We start from the raw sequence: 20,356 nt of genomic DNA on the forward strand, positions 1-20,356 counted from the left end.
TAATCCATGGAACTCATGATACTTTTTCGAATAAATTGATTCATCTACCAAAGGTTCAAATTTAGATAATGAAGATGATATTTCTGTTGAATCAAAATTTACCTTGTATAGATATGAAAACAAGTTTTGCTTGTGTCTATGGCATCTCGTCATCTGTCAATGGAATCGGCGAGGGCGAGTCTTTCTCCGTTTACCGCCCCGGGGCAACCATCCCCTTGTTTACAGGACAGAACTTTATCATCTTCTGGTTTGTGTTTGAAGATCTGGAACAGGAGTATGGGTTGTCTTCTGCTCCAAGATACGCCAAGAATGATGTAGATGCCATCTGCGCCTCCGTGGCTCATCTCCGAATCTCGCTCACTGTTTGTTTCTGTGATGTTTATAAAAACCGGTCAGTAGCAGTGAAGGTAAGCCTGGAGGAGGGAATTGCTCTCGTATGGCACACTGATCATATGGTTATTGTGGGTGATGCCGCACACAAGGTAAGTGCCAAAGCGTTTTCCTTTGCATGAGGCTTGGCCAATATCTCGACCAGTCCACTCCAAGTGCAGCAATGGGCGGTAACCAGACTATTGAGGCATCCACTATTTTGATAAATGAACTGCGAGAGGTCTTGAACAGCCATGAAAGTGGCTGTCTCCCATCCTCAGCTCTAGCAGCTGCTTCTGAGCGATATGCTAATCCCCGCCCGCCACGAGCTGGTATGGTTGTGCAAATGGCGGGCGTGGCTTGCTGGGCTCAGTTATGTCATTACGGAGCTGCGGCAGGTATTCGTCACGAGTTGCCATTTATGAACGATGGGGACTGATTTTTCCGGGGGTTTATGGGATTCTCGGACGCGCCTATACTGGACGACCCTGCCTCTGTCATCTCAGGGTGAATTTTATCAGCGTGCAACCGAGCAGTTTCAACAGCGGGTCCAGGAGAGACGAAGCGGTGGTCAGAATGCCTCAAACTCAGCTCTCTTTGATATTGAAATTTGAGTGACTGCAGAATAGAATGTGCTTTTAGATTTTCAGTGAGCGCTTGGGTTATTTGCAAGTGCACATATGTCCATGCGGTTGTATGTTTTCGGTCTAGATAACACACGAGATATGGAGGAAATATGACTTTGGAGTTTGTACCCACATTTGCAGGTGCCCGTTCAAACTTTTGCGATACTAGTAGTACATGCACATGGGTGACTAGTATGTAGGAATTCAATGTTGAGAGATTTGAATCTTCAAGGCACCAGTAAAATATGAACGCTTCTTGGAAAGCTTCACCGCACAGCGTGAAACTGGGGGCGAGTATCATAAATTTTTTTAAGTTTGATGATTTCTACAGGCACAGAGATATGACATCTAGAAGGAATTGGATCTACAGTACGAGTGCCGAAGTGAGACATCGAGGTATACCAGTTGACAACTTAAAAATCAAGAGGTATGAGAACAGACTGGATCAAGTAAGACTAATAGTACATAGATTGTATTGGGGCTATTTCAAGTTGCTATGGTACATCATCAGTATTCCATGTTTGAATCATATGGATACATAATCCAGTCTGCCATGCTGATATCATCAAGTTCACCTGGATTCGCAAGGATTGGAGGTGGATTGAACATATTTTCTCCCGAAAACATTTCGAAGAACAATGGATCCAATGGCCTTGGAGGCAGAGGCCTACCTTCTTCATCGAAGCTTGAAGTTTGAACCGCCGACTCTGGAGTTACACCCTCGCGAGGAATAAATCCTGGTACTGTGAAAGGCGGAGCGGGACCAACGCTATTTGATCTGGTGCCAATGGTGCTGGTCCTCTGGATCTCACGAGTATACCGTGCTTTTACCTTAAGACGCTTGATCGGCCGCCACCGATTGCCTTTGTATTCCTTCATCTTCCACCGATTGTAGACTGTCTGAACATATTCCCAAGCACGGTCGCAGTCTGCAGAGGGTGGGCGCGCGCAAATCTCTGACAAGACAAAGGCTACAGCATGCCATTGAATGTGTGTCTTTGAGTGCCACTGCCATTGTGCGAGATCCGGGTTCGTCAGGAGAATGTTTGACATTTCAAGAACTTTGATCGCTGTCAAAAATAGTCGGTCGCGTGTGTTCGAAGGCAATACAGCTCCACGATCCTTGTGGATGAGCGGGTAGTAAACCACCAGCCAGGTGCGAGCGATGATTAGCTGTGCTACAGTCACGCAAAGGATCGAGAATGGGTTGGATGGGTCACAGTGTTTCAGATAGCGCTCTTGTAAGCAAACTTCCAGACCCTTGGCTAGAGCCGTGCGATCATGAAAAGAAAGCCCTTCTGTAGGTTGACCCAAGGGCGGCATATTCGGTTGGGTGTACCCGGTCTTCCACACAACGCGCATGGACTCGCAGCGAATCAAGCAGAATGTCATCTCTGTCGCCCCCTCACGCTCAGCAGGTGGCTCTATCATCTCAGCTGTCAAGTCACTGTCATTGATATTAAGGGGAGTTCGTGTGTCGAACATGGACTCGTGCACAATAGGCTCGCAGCCATGATATTCGGATGATCGAATATCCAAGAGACATATGTGCCACCAAAGACGTCGCCGAAGCTCCGTCTCCAAGGGTCGCAGGCCAAAAGCTGCACCATCACGATGTAAACCCATAGACCGGGCGATATGGACGACAAGTGCAGTGAGAGACCAAACAGTGCGCGAGGCATCTTCGTTACGTAGAGCAGATAAGAAAAGGACTGCCGCTTGAACCAGCACCATACTCTGCGTGTTCAGGAGGTTTGCACGTGCCATAGCTTGCTGTGTCGCAAACTGAAGATGCTTCAGGGCTGTCGCTCGCGGCATATGTAAAATTTGTTCACATTGGTGAGATTCCATACTGATCACGGCGGAATAATAAATCGCAAAGAGTAGGGCCTCGGTCGGACGGCTCATTTCTCCATATGAGCCTACGGCATCCCAGTAGGAGCAAATCATTGTTGGCATATGGAAAATATGGACCGTCGGTGCCACGTTGCTTTGGAAAATCTCGAGTAATGCTACCGACATGGAGACAGAAGGATGGTAAGTGCACAATGACTGCGCTAAGGTGTGGAATCCCATTATCGCTGCGTTTGAACCCTGATCTGAAGCCGTATCTCCGAACGAAGCTTCTGTTGATTTATCAAATTTGTCATCTGGGTCGTCTGGTTCCGACCATGGATCATCTAGCAATTCGCGCAGCTCTTCAATCTAGTAAAGTGAAAGGCTCATTAGAAATTTATTCAACCATGGATTTGGCGAGACCTACATCATCCGAAAGGGTGGCCCATAGAACGTTGCTAACGTAGCAGCTCCGGGTGTCGTCAATCGCTAAGCGGCCGAATTGTTGTTCCATTTGGCTTGAATCGTTTGATCCATCCAAGCTAGGGATTTTCGAAGGTAAATTTCCCGATGTATCCCCAGATAATGTCTGAATTGTCTCCTCCAGGTCTGAGAATTTCTGCAATGTCTCCTTCAGTTTAAGTGCTCTAGACTGATGTCCCTCGGATAGACACATATCCCGCACTCCTTTAATTTGCTGGATCATTATCTTTCGTGTCGCGTCGATTTCCCTTAATTCATCAGCCGGGTTTGGGATTGTTGGAGGCACATATCCAAATTTAGTCCCAGATGGCGTATCATGAAATGACCTTTCTTTCGTCCCAGCCACCGTGGAACCTTCCAGGTTTCCTCTTCGTAGTGCATCCTGCTCCATCATGTGTTTCAGTATGCCACGCAACATCTCTTGCTCGCTGGGTCGCGGTCGCTTAGGAGCTCTGCCTGATCCCGATGGGTAGATGCATTGATTGGTTGTGCGCACACAGTTCGCGCATGGTTGCTGGCGATCACATTTGATCTTGCGAGACCTACAGAAGGTACAGCTGCGGAGACGCGTATGTGATGTCCCGGTCGCAGGCGACTCAGAAGATGCCTGGCCTATTGTAGCAGTGTTAGGAGTAGGCTCACAAACTGATGCATCTGGCAACTTGGGCGATGTGGAATTCATCATGGCGAATTTGAACGGTGAATATTGATAGCGATTATTCCTGGGAGATGGTGGCGCAAGGAACGGGTTCAGTGGTGGGGGCCGGATAAGCTTATGCGGGGAGCTAGAAATGGGGCCTAGCTCGGGGTCTCGGAACCGATAAGCCGATAAGCCGATCCCGGAGTTAAGCAGGTATACCCCGGGGTTAAGATAATCCGGGGAAGATGCCTCATTGTATAGACTTGTAAACATGACCTCCTCCAATGAACTCCTTGAACTCTGCATCCACTTCTGAACCCCGGTTAATCACAAGTGTCCATTTTTCAGATCTCTGTATCTCGCATATTCCATACATTGAGCCCCACCATGAAGCCATTCATGTTGGGGTATGTTTTTTGGCGACCAACAGGTTTGTTTCCCAGCAATGGGGCTTATATGAAGGCTCCAACCAACTTGATTGACCAATTCCGTCTCAATTACTGCAGTCCTTCAAGTCTTTATTCTCTCAGAAATCTGCAGCAAATTCGGCTCTTACCTTTTTCCGTGACTTTATTGATCGCACCGATTGGGGAGTTAGCTCGTGGATATTTCGGAGCTCAGCAGAAGAGACCATGAGCCACTGAGACATGCAGCTTACTGGCTATCTGGCAGACCAGTGACCTTAACGCTCGTTCTTTTGCAAAGGAAGGCTAGCAATCGAGCTACCAATGTCTCCCAAACTCGCTCTCGATCTTGAAAACCTATGAGTCTTGACGCAGTTGTCAACTTGAAGCCATGTTTATGGGGGTTTCGGCTGCTATTATGGTGCAGGATGGTAATTTCCCTTATGGCCTATTGCTTCACTACATATGCTAACAGGTTCAGGCTGATGCTTCTCCAAAGCCGCTTCAACTATGGGTCCCAAGTAACCAGAAGCCACGTGCTTTCGGAAATCAATTCGAAATTTCAAAGAAGTTCTCTTCATATTTCCTCATAGTATATAACTTACTTAAAGCCCTTCTAGGTCACTGAAGACGGCTTAATTATTGATTGCATACCTGCTTGGGTGTAAAGAAAACCTTGAAGCTAGATTGTATTTTCTATTTATTGAAATAAATTGAAGCACTTGAGTCGAGATGTAGGATTCAAAATTCCCCATCCCGTCGCCTTAGCTCTATGATATATCACGGTATATCAAATTCAAAAGCTCACCTGGGCAAACGTTCAGTCAAACCGACCACCTGGACCACAGCTTGACTAAAGGATGACGCTATACCAGGTATATTTACCTTCTCTTGATCCGACACATCAAAGGAGTGCGATGCCAGGATACCGTGGCTTTCTGAGAATCTTGCCAATCTTGCGACTCCAGCATAAGCTCGACATCAAAATGCCACAGCACCTTGGCGAGAATCAAGCGCGTCTCAGCGGTGGTTAGCCTACCAATTTAGTTAGCTGGGATCGACAATCGGATCAGGGAATTGACATACTTAACACCAAGACAAGTTCGAGGACCATAGCTAAATGAGTCCAGTACTCCCAAGTTATCACCTGAAAAAGGCGAGCTACTCCCTCTTGATTCGGGTAGCCATCTTTCTGGACAAAAGTCACCTGGTCTATGGAAGTTCCACACTGCGTGATATGCCGAATGCTGATGAACACCGACTGTCGTGCCTTCTGGCACAAATTCCCCATCAATCGTCTCCCCACCAACTGACACAAAGCGACCAGTTGGTGAGGGCGAGGGCGAATGGATGCGAAGTGACTCTTGCATAACCGCTGATAAGTATGGTAGGGCAGTAATACTCTCAGATGTGATGTCTTTATCGGATGGAAATGACTCACGGATCTCCGCGGCGAGTCTCTTGTAAGCATCTGGATTCCTCGTCAGGGAATGGAAGTTAGTTGAGAGCCATGTTGCTGTTGTACCAGTTCCAGCACCGATGATGATGGCCGAGTTGAGTCACATCTCAAGTTGTGACATGCCATCTTTCTCACGGACCATATAGCTCATGATATCATGACGATGTCTTGATAGAGAGTTGCTTTTCAATCTTTGCAGCGATGATCTTGGACTTTTCGTATGCTGCAGTCAAGCGCGCTTTGGGTATCAGATACTCTTCCCATCGTACCAGATTGTTTGCTTCTAGTGCTCGGGTCCTATCAGTCACTTATTTCTCACTGTCTCGGAGCAAGGGGAGATAAATACCAAACCTGGGATTGAATAATACGTGTCAGAATCTCTAGCCATTTACCACCATTTTTTTGATCAAGTGCGCCCTGCGGATGTCCACAGATCAGGTCCGTAATGAGGTCCATCGTAGTCTTGTGCAGGATACCTGTCAGTTATATGATCTGCAAAAACCCAATGGTATCCACATACCCATTCAAAATACTTGTTTAGATCAACGGGATCGCATCTAGATCCAAGCTCTTTCACCAGTAGATCCACATATTTCAAGATGGTATCGTCATATCCCTTGATGGATTTCTTTGACAGTGCCGGAGATAGAATTCGTCGCAGTCGTGAGTGATTTGCTTTATCCGCACTCAAAATAGAATGAGCATCCTTGAACTGTTAGTTTTCTCCTCGTATCTGCCGCCCACACATTAAACTTTTTTATACCTTGATTGGAGGCCGGCTGAAGCCGGCCTGAGTGTACTTCTCCATTTCCACCTTGCGCAGGCCATATGTCTTCCATGCCGTTTCGGTGGCGTAAGAAACATGATCAGGCGCGACACGCACAGCAGTCCCGTATCTTCTATGCAGCTTAAGACTTTTCCAAGGCAATTGGCCCGTCAGCCGATAGTACACCCGGACTAGCTGGGTGGAAGCCCATAATTTGGGGCCGGGATATGAGCGTACTAAAGGATGGAAGTAAGCATTGTAAACGCCACGAATAAGCAAGGCACTTATAATCTAAGAATAATCATCATTAGCTTCATTTAGCTTCATCCATGGAGGTCAGATTGTGGTTATTTGGAACGATCCAGGCACGTGTAGACCCGTGCTTAACCCACCACAAAGACAGGAATAAGAATGCCAAGGGGACTATTGAAGATCGACAATAACCCCTGCCTGTTTAATAAAGTTGGATGCATTTGAAATTCAATCATTGAGAAAACGTACGTTAACCCAAACTCTGGAGATACGGTGAACAGCTATCCTATATACAAGTCCGAGTCCTCTTATTACTATCTCCGAGTTCTCATCGGAGCCTCCAGGGCTGATCTCGGAAATCAATAGTGCCAAAAACTCATAAACCCCTTCCATTCGGATTTCAGGTGTTTCCGTGGGTCCCATTCTCATACAGTATTTAAACCAATCGGGCTCTGGTCGCAGTAATCGGGATCGCTCGGATTCGGGGGTTCGCATAAGCTTATCCGCGATCAGAAGTGGAGTCGGCGTAGTACCAATCCACCTCAGTATGAGCAGCTCTGTGTGTGATCCCGTCGTGCTTTCAAGTCATGTGTGATCTTGATCGGTGCGACAGGGATCCGAATTGCCGCCCGCATAAGGAAATGCGAGATGGGTTCTTTGTGATATGGTGTTATCTTAGCCCCTTAAAGGCCAGGCGTTCCAACAGGCCTTAAATACTCAGGTATCACACTTTCCCTAGTATTTGGATTAGCTACATTCAAAAATCACTGTTGAAAAGTACCTGCAGGTTTGGGTATTAATCAGCATGTCGAGCTCTTCAACGGGAGATCTGGAAAATGGTAACTCAGTATGGCCACTTGGCGACGAAAAGAAATCAGAGAGCCAGTCAACACTCCATGGCAAAAATATGGCTGAACAACCCCCTCCCGAAATGCCTCCCCAACCCCCTCCCCAGAATACGGTAGTTGATTTCGAGGGTCCAGATGATCCTTACCATCCGCTTAACTGGTCTTTCCGAAAGAAGGTGATGACAACAATGTTGTACGGGCTCACGACATGTTGGATCACATTCGCGTCTGCTATTTTCTCCGCGGCAATCGAACCAGTGAAGAAAGAATTCCACGTCAACTCAGAGACTGCGGCTTCTGGCGTTAGTCTGATTGTTTTTGGCTTTGGTCTAGGACCTCTGATATGGGCACCGCTGAGTGAGGTTTACGGTCGGAAATGGGTTGTCATTGTTGTGAGTACACACCAGACTGTAGGAATAAATCCAAATAGTCAATATTAATGAACCTTACTAGCCTTACTTTGTCGCCGCTGCATTTTCCTTTGGATCGGCAACAGCCAAAGATACTCAAACACTTCTCATCACTCGATTCTTCGCCGGGTTCTTCGGTAGCGCGCCCGTGACAAACACCGGAGGTGTCCTGGCCGATATCTGGGCCCCTCAACAGCGTGGAATTGCGATTGTCGGATATGCCCTCACTCTTGTCGGTGGACCAACCATTGGGCCGATCGTCGGTGGGGCCCTTGTATCAAGCTCTCCGGGTTGGCGTTGGACGGAATACTTAACAGGAATCCTGATGGTGTCTCAGATCGTCCTCGATCTCTTGTTGATCGACGAGAGCTATCCTCCAGTCTTGCTCAAGTACAAAGCTCGTCGGTTGCGATTCGAAACAAAGAATTGGGCGTTACATGCCAAGGTGAGATACTGTCATCTATTCCATCTACCTAACGATTATTCTCTGACGTTTGGGAACTTTTAGCATGAGGAGTGGGATGTCTCATTTAAAGAGTTGCGTCAAAAGTATCTTATTCGTCCTTTCCAGATGCTGGCCACTCCAATCTGTTTTTTCATGAGTGTTTATGCTGCCTTTGTATACGGTAAGTCCTGTCGACACCCAGAGTTCTTCCTCAATGACGAAGACTAACACTACGAAGGTATTCTGTACGCGAATCTTGAGAGTTTCTCTATTGAATTTCAACAAATTCGAGGTTGGAGTACCGTGATCGGCAATCTCCCGTTTCTTGCCCTGCTTACCGGTATCCTCTTCGCCGCCGCTCTCAACATCTACAATAACAGGTATTACTTCAAGCAATTCCAAGCCAACAACAACAGACCTGTTCCGGAGGCTCGTCTACCTCCAATGATGCCTGGAGGAATTGCCTTCACAGCTGGCCTTTTCCTTTTTGCTTGTAAGTGAAGCTTCCTTTCGATGTTACTATAACGGTTCTAATGAAGACTCAATCAGGGACATCTAAGACGACCATAAACCCCTGGCCTTCCATCATTGGAATTGGTCTGACTGGGTTCGGATTCACAACGATCTTCCAAGCTTCACTCAACTATTTGATCGATACTTTTACTCGCTACAGTGCCAGCGCCGTTGCTGCGAACACCTTCTTGCGGTCCATTACGGCGAGCGCGTTCCCTCTATTCGTCATTCCCATGTATGATAAGATTGGTGTTGACTGGGGCACTTCAGTGTTTGGATTTTTTGCGGCTGCTTTGATTCCTGTTCCATTCTTGTTTTTCTTTTGGGGAGAAAAGATCCGTGCTCGTGGCGAGTGGAGCAAGCACACTGTTTAGGCTTGTATCAAATTCATGCAGTCATGTTGAGTAGCGGTAATAGACATAGATCAGCACTTGAAATTTTCAAAATAAAACTTGCATCCTCTTAGGCTTCTTTTGGCCTCATTCAGTCTGAACACATCTCAGTCCAGCCAGCTATGATTAATTGTGGGCGGTCATTTTCACCCTAGATGGGGCGAGGACTAGCACTAGCACCAATTCGACGAGGATTGCGCAATACAGTGGATATTTCCCCGGACCTCCCCGCTCCTAAACAATCTGGGGTGTACAATGAGTGTCACGATGGAAAAGTTCAATCTTTATCACTAGTGAGAGTAGTTCCAAGGTTAGGAGTAGAAAAAAAGTAGTATATCCCTTATAATCGTGTCTAGACTCGTATAAGATTCCCGATTCTCCACCGGAAAGTCTCCGATTGGTCATCTCAATAAGCACAATAAGCACAATAGCCACGAGGTTCAACTCTTTTAGACTCAAACCTCAACCCAATCAAAGCCTCTCGGGATACTATATCGGCAGTTCAATTCAATGAAGCGAGGCATCTCGGAGTGGCGTTGATCGCGGTATTCAAATTGCCGATCTACTAACCCTTCTACCACGGACTCCACCGAGATTTGTACGGTTCAGGGTCCAACCACTAGGCCCCCGAGCAAATTCCCCCAGATGCCGGCAATGAAAATGCTCGAATTACCGGAGAATCCCTCCACATACACGTCAGAACACATGTCAGCTCATTTATTGTCTCCACTGTCTCCAGTTTCCCCCAGATTTCTTGTCTCCATTCCCCCTCAATACTCCGCATTCTTGTAATTATTGAAGTTATTAGTATATTCCTGTATTCTCACCGGTCCCAGGGTTACGAGTAGCCCCATAGCACGGAAAATGACCGACGCAAGCCTTCTAGATCCGCGGGGTTCTGAAACCCTTTTATGTGTCATGGCTGGTCACTGTTTCATTTTTTCTCACTCTCTTTCTTTCTTCTAACCCATCGTCTTTCCACTATGGCGACCCCGGAGCAGAATGAAACATTCGACAAGACAAGTTCTAATTATGTGGAAGAAAAGGGTGTGAGTCCTGATAGTGATCCAACGAGATTTCTATCGGAGGCACACAAATCATACCTGATTGAGCGCCATGGCACGTTCGATCTCGATCCTATTCCTAGCACGGATCCAGCTGATCCTTACAATTGGCCTCTGTGGAAGGTAAGAAGCAAACGGGAAACGAAGGGGAAATCTAACACCATAACTAACTCGGATTTAGAAAGTGACCAACCTAGGACTCGTCGCATTCCACGCGTGTATGGGAACGTTCACAGCTGCGGCTATTATTTGCGCCTATGAAGATATCGCCCTTGATGTTGGAGTCTCGCTTCAGCGAGTCAGCTATCTCACCTCGTTACAGATTGCGATTCTTGGTGGAGCACCATTATTCTGGAAGCCACTGTCTAACCGATTTGGACGCCGACCGATTTTCCTCCTATCGCTTCTTCTAAGCTGCGTCTGCAACATTGGCTGTGCGAAGAGCCCTGATTATGCGTCCATGGCGGCGTGTCGAGCCCTAGTCGCTTTCTTCATCTCCCCGGCTATGGCGATCGGTAGTGGTGTTGTCACAGAGACATTTTTCCGACACGAAAGAGCACGTTATATGGGTATTTGGACTGTTATGGTGACATTGGGAGTTCCTATTGGGCCCTTTATCTTCGGATTTGTTGCGCAACGTGTTGGATATCGCTGGATTTACTGGATCCTGGCAATTGTGAGATTTTCCTTATCTATATTATACCAAGACTCTCGCTAACACAAAGCAGACCAACGCTGTGCAGTTTTTCCTCTATGTCTTTTTCGGTCCCGAAACCCGCTACACCGGCGCAGATGTTGAAGCTGAATCTTCCGCATTTAAACGCGAATACACATCCTTCCGCCGCATTGATAAGACTCCATTCACCGTGAAGGAATTTCTCCACCCTCTCACTCTGTTCACCAACATCCCAGTTCTCCTGGCAGCGATCGCATACTCTATGGTCTTCCTCTTCGCCTCAGTAATGAACTCTGTCGAAGTTCCCCAATTGCTACAGGTGAAATGGGGGCTTGATGCCCAATCACTTGGCCTTCAATTTTTGGGTCTGATCATTGGCTCTCTGCTTGGTGAACAGCTAGGAGGATTCATGTCTGATGTGTGGATGAACCGTCGTGCCAAAAGTATTGGCCGCAAGCCTGAACCTGAGTTCCGACTTTGGCTCAGCTACATTGGATTCTTGTTGACCATTGCTGGAATGGTTGTCTTCTTGGTATGCACTGAGCAGTCTGAAGTTGGCAAGTGGTCAGTGAAGCCGATTATTGGAACCGCGATCGCGGCTTTTGGAAATCAGGTTGTTACTACTGTGATGACAACCTACGCTGTGGATACTTATCCCCAGGATGCTGGGAGCGTGGGTGTTTTTATCAACTTTGTTCGTTCGACATGGGGATTCATTGGTCCATTCTGGTATGTTCACTTATCGTAAATCTTTGAATGTTTACTAATAAGCTCAATAGGTTCACTGATCTGTTCGATTCTGTCGGTATTGCGAAGAGCTCGGGAGTTGTGACAGCGATGCTCATGGTTGCTAGTTTCTTCCCCACGGTGTTTTTGCAGTGGAAAGGCAGCAAGCTGTACCGTCGCGACTGATCCTGTAAAGCTCCACACTGAGTACAGCATACCTCATTTATTATCAACACTGAGAATAATGGTTACAGGACAACCTACTTTTGTACCGAGATTCTTAGACTAGAATGCTCTAAGGAACACAATATACTATAATACTTAGGAATGTGTAAACGTATTCAACAAAGTCCTGATAAACACTGAAGAGATCCGTGATTCAGCTCTCATTGGCTGAGAACGCGGCGCAGCATAGGCGTAGGCGGGGAAATGAGGCGGCTTATCTCAATATCATTGCGTGAGATTCCTGTAACATCAGACTGAAGACCCCAGGGTCCAAGGTACGATCGGTTTCATGATCAAAGGTAGTAGAGAATGTCTTCTATCGAAGAAGCGTGGAAATTTGACATCTAATCAACCAAGTCAGCAAGTATCCCTATCCGGTAGACAGGTACCAAGATTCATTCAGAATGCGACCGACGGATCGCAGTGAATTCGGAATCGCCATAATCTGTGCTCTCACTCTCGAAGCCGACGCCATCGAAGCTTTGTTCGATGAGACCTACGATAAGTTTGGTCAAGTTTACGGGAAGCAGCCAGGAGATACGAACGTGTACATTACTGGCAGGATCGGTCAACATAATGTTGTACTGTGCTATTTACCAGGTATAGGCATAGGAAGTGCAGCAGGTGCAGCAGCGAATTTGCAAGTCAGCTTCACTCGGATTCATCTGGCACTTGTGGTTGGAATCTGTGGAGCTGTTCCATTCCCAGCTCCAAACACGGAAATCATACTGGGGGATATCATCATCAGTGACTGTGTCATCCAATATGATTTTGGAAGGCAGTACCCGGATGGCTTCAGACAAAAGAGCAATGTGAAAGAAGTTCTTGGACGACCTAGCCAGGAGATCAGAGCCTTGCTTGCGGCCTTAAAGGGTCGCAGGACGCGAAGAGAATTAGAAGATCAGATCCGCCAACATCTGCAGTTTCTTGGAGAAGAGGAAGATATCTGGAAGCACCCAGGCCTTGTACATGATGTGCTTTTTGAGGCTTCCTATCACCATAAGCACCATCAGCAACGCCCTAGTGCCACGTGCATATGTTTTGATCCGATTCTCGCTTCTGGAATTGTTTGCGATGAGGCAGTCCAAAAGGACTGCAGTAGCCTGGGATGTACAGAGAATCAGATCACTCGCCGTCGATGTGGCATTAATTCCACTACCAAACCATCCGTCCATATAGGGTCACTTGCATCAGCCAACACAGTTATGAAATCTGGAGAGCACCGCGACAGAATAGCTGAACGAGAGGGAGTCATTGGCTTCGAGATGGAAGGAGCTGGAGTTTGGGACAGTGTACCTTGTATCATTATCAAGGGAGTTTGTGATTATGCAGACAGTCATAAGAACAAGCTTTGGCAAGATTATGCTGCAGCAACTGCTGCATCATGCGCCAAAGTCTTGCTTGGGTACTGGACACCAAGGACTACTAAAGGTAAGTCAAGTCCTTTGCATTGGTATAATCCAGTATTGCCACCTATACTTACCACAAATTAGTTTCACTATGTTCAACGAGTTGGGTTCACATGAGAAGCCAAATTTCTATTCACGGTAACTCCATTGACCATGAAAATCTGGCGCGAATGCATCAATCAAGAAATTCCACTTCCCTGCCTTATCAGCCAAAATGGGGAGATCTTGTGGTGTTGAATGACGCTCTGGGGGAGACCTACTATTTCTCCCGGAACTTGATTGATTCTTTTGAGGTTTGATAATCCGGTAATATGTCTCAACATTGGACTTAATACTAAGCTGAAGTTTATAGCTTTTCATGGCAATCCTGAGAAGGAAGTTCGAGCATGTTGGCTTGGGCAAAATTGAACGATACGAATGGGTGCTCCAGGATCATCGTACTGGTCATTCATTAAACCTCAAAAATAGCTGGAAAGCGATAATCAAGGTGGGTCACTCTGATACCTTAAAAATTCAAGTGCTTAGCTCTGATATGATCCAGTCTGGACAAATTCTTGACATGAGTATGACATTTGGAAGGCGGAGCCTCCCGACGAACTTATGTCCTTGGTGCAAAACAGAAAATGAGCGTTCGTCAGATGAACAGCCTATCCAGTGGTAAGTGGCCCTTAAAGCAAACATGAAGCCCATGCACTTGTATTGACAATGATTCTACAAAGTCAGAAATGCTCCGGGAGTTATGGACGAACTGAAGAGGTCGGGGGAATAGGTATCCAAGAAGTATCAATTCCGCTCAGTAAGCCTGAGCTAAAGTTAACATCACATCTGGCAACCAAAGGGGCTACTAATAAGCAACAAAAGATTTCTTGGGATTCGTTGGAAGAACCAAAAGATAACAGCAATGATGTCCATTTATATACACGGATACAAATGGTCGACTTGAATTTCCACATAGTCGAAGATCCTCACAGGTTGTTCAGCATACCGGGACATCTCCCTATCATGTTCAATCTCGTCCTTGATGATGTTCACTATTTTGCAGTAGCATATCTGGCAGAATCTTCGGGCCTATCAAAAAATGACTGTCTATGCGCTCTGCAAGATGACCCAGGTGAGTTTTTCTGGCAAGAATATTTCTCTTGGCTGTTTCAATCTAACCGTGAAATAAGGGATGTTCCAAAAACTAAACCATGGCGCCCGAATACCTGAAGAGTCAAGACCGCGTCCAAGTCAACACAGCCTGGAGTACTTACTGCATGGTGATACACTTTCTGAGTTGGGCCAAATGTTTTCCTAATCTCCTAAGCACAAGTATGCTTTGGATGGGCTTGTGATGGATATGAATGTAGAGCACTGGCAGTTATGGATGGGGAAATTTCAAGGCTAGTTCAGGTTATCCCCGGAGTAGGTGGTCTTCTGTTAAACATGCAAACTGGCATCCCATGTAGTGATGTGTACAGACCACAACAATCAGATAATAGTAAAGTGAAATCTCAGATTTCCAATTTGTGCTTTTCTGTCCAGTCAAACGGAACTTATCCCGAATTAAACCAATCAAAATTGGTTAGGCTCATGTCTATGCCCAGATCTCAGATACTAGCATTATGTAGCATAGATCCACCAATTCCGCCTTCATCTCCAACTTCCCAACTCCACCACCCCGCATCATCATGGTTTACGACTTTACTCTCCCAACCACCTCGCCTCTCTCCTTCCAGTCCTTTATATCATCTCCCACGCATCCTTCACTTCCCCAACTGGCATCCACAGCTCGATATGGCCTCTACCACGCTCTACAGTCCCATAAACGACTTCCCCGCGGTCCTCGACAAGACGCCCACCTCCAAATCGTTCTCTCCGAACTAAACAAATATATCCCATTTCTGTTCGCCATATCTAATGGGCTCATTGGTCGGCCTGTTAGAAGCACTATTCCCAATGGAGGCCACGAAAGCTCTACACAGAACCCCCGATCCGGCGAAGAGATCGAGATCACCATTCACGCGGAAATCGAATCAGCCTGGAAACCAACCCTTTCATCCAGAAACACACACACATTGAACCTCGGGTCAATTTCAGCATCGGGGAATGCTACAAATAGCAAGGGTCTCCGAAAGCGCGGCAAACGAGTCTCCGGTCGAGGAATCGACTTCGAGATCGGGTTCACCCTCACTACACTGGGCTACGTATTAAGCCAACTTGCACGAGTGGGGATCAATGAGTCACTCTATGCGACACAGACGCAAAGTACAGAGCAGCGAGTAGCAGCCATTCAGACTGCGACGCGATACCTGCTAGAAGCTAGCTCGGTACACGCGCTCCTCACCTCCTCGCCAAGCTTTACAGGTTCTACAACAGCAGGGTCCAGTGCTCCAGATATCGACCCTACAACCCAGTCTGCACTCGCCTCCCTTGCGTTAGCTGAAGCGACGCTACTCGCTGTACTCAAGGACGACGCATACGTAGCAGTGTGCATACAAGAGCGGAATCCAAATGATAAGGAGTGGATGGTGAAAGCTCCCGAGATACCCAAGGTGCGCGCGCTGCTCTTTGCGCGTCTTTGTGTACGCGCAGCGGAGTATGCGGAGCAAGCTTCAGCAGGGCTGGGGAGTGTTGGATCGGGAAAGAATGGTCGTCTCGATGATGAGGTTACGCGATATGCCGAGGTTTTGAGTCGTGTAGCGCGGGCGCGAGCGTGTCGATTCTTTGGAATTGATGCGGAGCTTGCTGCCAAGGCTGGAGAAGGCATCGCGTGGTTAAGGGCTGCGCGGACGGCGCTCGGTTTGCGAAGCACTGGTGCGGCTCCTGCTCCTGGTGAGAAGAGTGAAGCGTCCTCCAAGGGCGGATTCTCCCGCTTAAAGCGCGAGTGGGCAGAAAGGCGGGAAGAAAAGAAGATTGGGAAGAGTGCTGGTGGTGCGGGACGACGCGATAAAGGTCCCTTGGAGCCGGGAGATGATGCAGGGCGCGACGAGGAGGGAAGAGTGATTACGATGCTGGAGACCAAATGGGTGCGAACGAATGACACGGTCAGTTCTATCGCAACGAAGTATTATATTTGTATCTCTGTCGAACTAACCTGATTCTAGATGAATACCCAGCCAATTCCCCCCTCGGGGCCTTTGCTGTCTAATTTCCCATCTGGTCGGGATATCCACTCAGTACCACCTCCATATAATCCTGCGTCTCTAGATGGGGATCAGTTGATGCGCATGCGAGCGCCACCAGAAGAGACTGGAGACGCAGCATTCTTTGGGAATGACCCTGATAGTGATGATGAGGATACCCCAGCTGATGCCCGTGGACTGCCTGGTGGATTCCCAGACCGTAGCGAGACTGCCTCGACGGCATACTATTGATATGATACCCAAATGACCACATTGAATGTTGAGAAAGGGAAGACAGGATAGCTGTGCAGCCCGACTACGCGATGTTGTGTATATAACGTCGAAACTCAAGACTATCTTCTTCTCTTCTGCTTACACTATACCGCTCAGTCTATATTGATGTGTCCACGGGTCTCACTCATTTCTGGATCGACTCGCATACCTACTCCTAGAGTGTACTACCCACAGCATCCACACCCTTCATCAGCTACGAGTCTCGTTACAACATCTCTTGAAAACAATGATTTCAGGAAAGGAAGCAAGGGTTTCAAACTCACTACGTATGCATGTGTTCCTGTATCTCAGAACTGCGCCTGTGGACGTTGAAGTGGTTGCAAAGCATCACTGTATCCACTTCAAGCATGTGCTTTGTACAATAGACCGTAGACGGCGAATGAATAAATTTGAGCAGGCAATGATATTGTATATGTACAGTACAGAGAGAACCCTCCCTTAAAGCTCCAACCATCCCCAAAGCACGGAATGGGCAAGACCTCGAAGTCTGAAACGATCCCACCAGTTTCTCACTCGAAGCCAATCGTGACTCAGTGTTGCGCAGTCACAGAGCACCGAAAATGTATACCACAATCCCACGGCATAATTTCGGCATGAATGGAGGTAAAGGAAACCGATTTCGTCCAAGGATCCATCATAAGCATAAAGCAGACTAAATCAGATTGTAATATAGTCGCATTTAGGCCTTCTCGCCACCAAAGTGGTTCTTCTCCTGGAACAAGTAACCCTTGACCTTACGTTCCTTCAGGAGCTCGAAGTACTTCTCTGTACGCAATCGTTAGTAATTGTAGACCCACGAAACAGCTTGAATCCAAAGAATAGCTCAACACAGAAATCCCGAGTCAATTGGGCCACTAATGCAAAACAGCATTCAATTGTACCGCTCTCATCCCCGGGATTTCAAAAATCGGGGATATATTGCACAGAAGGAGATTTACCTCGCAAGACACCACACTTCTCGAAGTGATTCACGCCCTCGCGCGCATAGCACTTTCCAAGCTCCTCACCAACAAGTCGTGACATCATTGAGCGAACCCACTGCTCACGGATGATAGCGTCACGGGCATTGTGAACGGCGACGTTGTCCTCGAAATCGACACCCTCGTAGGTCGGGGGGACGGTAGGCTTTTTGGCGAGGAAGGCGGCGGACTCCGGAGTAGGCATTGTGGGTAATTGATGTGTGGACGGCTTTTGGTAGGGAGGAGCGGAGTGAGAGATCCCGTCTGGAGGGGTGATCCGCGTTGGTGAGCTGGTGTGGGGGGTTTTTAGAGGTTGCTGCGCTGGGAGTTGGATGCCGTCGAATCCGATGTGTCTGGAGGTTGGATTATGTGAGTTGTGATTGGTTGTGGGCGAAGGCGGTGGATCTTCAATCGCGGCCTTGTGGCCTGAGATGTCAGCACCTTTATCACGTGATATTCTATATAATGGCTGCTTTCAGACAACTCGATAGTATACAGGACAGGATGTATGAAAATGAATTAAAATAGGCTAATGTGGAGAATCCAACATGAATTGACATAGTGTAAATCTAATTGGGAGAAGCCATAATATTTCGTGATCTAACTCCAACCTTCCAACACCAGTAGCCTTGATGCAGATCCAACGCCAATATACAAACCCAGACTCCAGACAATCCATATGATACAAAAGTTCAGCATTGACCGTGCGTAAAAGCGTAAAAAACATAGAACATAGCAATAAAAAGAAAAGAAAATAGGAGGCAGTCGAAGAAAATCCATACAGTAGCCAGACTATGAATCATCCTCTTGGTCAACTTCGTGAGAATACCCTGTCATAAGCTCCGCTCAGCGTGTCCTTAAAGGATCCCCATAAATTTCGGTTCAACCGATTGCTGATTGCTCGGTAGAAGTAGATCTCCGCCCAGCAATCACGACCAAACGAGCATCCCGCCATATTGACCACAAGATCATGGTCTTTCTCTTGATAGTGGATGTTAGGATTGATCTCATCGCCACACGCACCAGGCGGGAACGCGTTAATCATGCGCTGAGGTAAGAAGCCAATGCTACTGCGAATCCAGGGCTGACTCTGGTATATGTATTCCAGCGCATTCTGCTCCTTGTGTTCCCAGTTCATGTGCATCTGCTCGTACATAACAGGATCCCACCAAGCATCCAAGAGTCGATCGGTCCAGGCAGACCGTCGAACCAAGAACGAGCCCAGATTGAACCCTCCACAGTCCTGTGTGAGAAGCATATTCAATGAGCTTGGATCCCTGTCACCCTCCCGCGAGCGGCCTAATTCATCGAGGTAGAACTCAGGCAGTGGGTGAGTAATATTGAGCGGGTTGTAGTCGTTAATGTCGCGATAGACATGCGAGTCGAGATCATTCAAGAGATAATCTTGCAATGAGGACCCGTATTCCATCACCCATGTATTCAGATCAAGCCACCAGAACCATTCCGCGTTCGGGTACTTTCGCATGGCCTCACGGATCACATCGCCCTTCTCCCAGCTTTCGCGCCACTCATGTGAATATCGCTTCTTAGCCAGCATGTTGGCAACCTCAAGCTCATACCCCCACTTGTTGGCATAGCGCTCCTTATTCCAGATACTATTGCGCTCAATTGCCCATTCGCGCGCGCCCTTCCACTCCATAACACCACCCTCGGTATTCGAGCCCAGGATAATCACCACTTTCCGACCTCCACCCAGCGGAGATCTTCGATATGTCCAAACCAATGCTAAAAGAGCAAAGCGGTCAGTTCAATTGAACGCAGATAAACAGAGTGTAGAAACTCACTAGACCAAAGTAAAAGGTACCCAATCCAAACCAAAGCCAGTACCGCTAATACGCGACCCCTTCCACGTCGTAGAAAGTTCCCCGCAACGCCTAGAATGCCTCGTCCACCGGTACTGGGATTCCATTGCGCGTGACCATATGCATCCTTATCCACGTACCCAGAGCCTCTGAAACTGGGTAATCGGGCCGAGAGCTTATGTTTTTGTCTGGAGAAGAAGCCACTATTTCGCGTCGCGAAGGACGGGTATCCGCGTACTTCGTCGCTTTTGGCCTTTGCAACAGCCCAGGAGATCCCACTCGGTGTCAAGTTCGAGGGCGAGTAACCGCGCGGAGTGGAGGTTCCGCTGCCGGGTGTTAAGCCCGGACTGGACCACCCTCCGCCCGGGTGGGGAGAGGGTGATCGGGAGAGGGACATGGGATATGATCGGCGGGATAGAGGTCGAGAGTGAGAGTCGGGGGAGGTATTTGTAGCGTTGATTGAGGTTGTTTATTCGCGGGTGATTGGAATCTGGCAAGTTCGGGAACTTTAGAAATGAGAGTGAGGTCAGGATGATCGATCGTCGGAAGGAAAAGGAGAATACATAAATGAGGTAGAACTTGAGATTAAAAAAAACGGATTAAGATTAAGATTGAAGGTGACATACAACTGCA

The 20,356-nt window shown here is 47.5% G+C and overlaps 9 protein-coding genes across 9 annotated transcripts; 5 read left to right on the top strand and 4 right to left on the bottom strand.

Moving 5' to 3' along the window:
- Positions 1-113: 113 nt before the first annotated feature.
- N7483_004130 (uncharacterized protein) lies at positions 114-808 on the top strand (the record flags this gene model as incomplete). Its single annotated transcript, XM_057087567.1, has 2 exons — positions 114-482; positions 536-808. 2 exons carry the CDS (start codon positions 114-116, stop codon positions 806-808), a joined length of 642 nt encoding a protein of 213 aa, XP_056947396.1.
- A 694-nt stretch (positions 809-1,502) lies between these two features.
- Positions 1,503-4,355, bottom strand: N7483_004131 (Zn(II)2Cys6 transcription factor; the record flags this gene model as incomplete). The annotated part of the gene is made up of 3 exons (XM_057087568.1): positions 1,503-3,200; positions 3,259-4,266; positions 4,329-4,355. 3 exons carry the CDS (start codon positions 4,353-4,355, stop codon positions 1,503-1,505), a joined length of 2,733 nt encoding a protein of 910 aa, XP_056947397.1.
- Positions 4,356-5,239: 884 nt separating this feature from the next.
- N7483_004132 (uncharacterized protein) lies at positions 5,240-6,625 on the bottom strand (the record flags this gene model as incomplete). The annotated part of the gene is made up of 6 exons (XM_057087569.1): positions 5,240-5,393; positions 5,445-5,837; positions 5,980-6,100; positions 6,186-6,279; positions 6,338-6,523; positions 6,581-6,625. The coding sequence occupies 6 exons, from the start codon at positions 6,623-6,625 to the stop codon at positions 5,240-5,242; spliced, it is 993 nt and encodes a 330-aa protein (XP_056947398.1).
- A 1,117-nt stretch (positions 6,626-7,742) lies between these two features.
- On the top strand, positions 7,743-9,425 carry N7483_004133 (MFS transporter; the record flags this gene model as incomplete). Its single annotated transcript, XM_057087570.1, has 5 exons — positions 7,743-8,075; positions 8,137-8,538; positions 8,602-8,719; positions 8,777-9,031; positions 9,088-9,425. 5 exons carry the CDS (start codon positions 7,743-7,745, stop codon positions 9,423-9,425), a joined length of 1,446 nt encoding a protein of 481 aa, XP_056947399.1.
- A 1,001-nt stretch (positions 9,426-10,426) lies between these two features.
- On the top strand, positions 10,427-12,095 carry N7483_004134 (uncharacterized protein; the record flags this gene model as incomplete). Its single annotated transcript, XM_057087571.1, has 4 exons — positions 10,427-10,630; positions 10,689-11,183; positions 11,236-11,912; positions 11,963-12,095. 4 exons carry the CDS (start codon positions 10,427-10,429, stop codon positions 12,093-12,095), a joined length of 1,509 nt encoding a protein of 502 aa, XP_056947400.1.
- A 443-nt stretch (positions 12,096-12,538) lies between these two features.
- Positions 12,539-13,627, top strand: N7483_004135 (kinesin light chain; the record flags this gene model as incomplete). The annotated part of the gene is made up of 2 exons (XM_057087572.1): positions 12,539-13,565; positions 13,599-13,627. 2 exons carry the CDS (start codon positions 12,539-12,541, stop codon positions 13,625-13,627), a joined length of 1,056 nt encoding a protein of 351 aa, XP_056947401.1.
- Positions 13,628-15,213: 1,586 nt separating this feature from the next.
- Positions 15,214-16,899, top strand: N7483_004136 (pH-signaling protein PalC; the record flags this gene model as incomplete). The annotated part of the gene is made up of 2 exons (XM_057087573.1): positions 15,214-16,569; positions 16,630-16,899. The coding sequence occupies 2 exons, from the start codon at positions 15,214-15,216 to the stop codon at positions 16,897-16,899; spliced, it is 1,626 nt and encodes a 541-aa protein (XP_056947402.1).
- Positions 16,900-17,620: 721 nt separating this feature from the next.
- Positions 17,621-18,105, bottom strand: N7483_004137 (putative NADH-ubiquinone oxidoreductase 12 kda subunit; the record flags this gene model as incomplete). Its single annotated transcript, XM_057087574.1, has 2 exons — positions 17,621-17,706; positions 17,880-18,105. The coding sequence occupies 2 exons, from the start codon at positions 18,103-18,105 to the stop codon at positions 17,621-17,623; spliced, it is 312 nt and encodes a 103-aa protein (XP_056947403.1).
- A 606-nt stretch (positions 18,106-18,711) lies between these two features.
- On the bottom strand, positions 18,712-20,120 carry N7483_004138 (putative alpha-1,6-mannosyltransferase subunit; the record flags this gene model as incomplete). Its single annotated transcript, XM_057087575.1, has 2 exons — positions 18,712-19,646; positions 19,706-20,120. The coding sequence occupies 2 exons, from the start codon at positions 20,118-20,120 to the stop codon at positions 18,712-18,714; spliced, it is 1,350 nt and encodes a 449-aa protein (XP_056947404.1).
- Between the last annotated feature and the right edge of the window lie 236 nt (positions 20,121-20,356).

This window comes from Penicillium malachiteum (assembly GCF_028827825.1).
Source record: "Penicillium malachiteum strain IBT 17515 chromosome Unknown utg000002l:1.0-8849297.0:1.0-8852440.0, whole genome shotgun sequence".
NCBI lineage: Eukaryota > Fungi > Ascomycota > Eurotiomycetes > Eurotiales > Aspergillaceae > Penicillium > Penicillium malachiteum.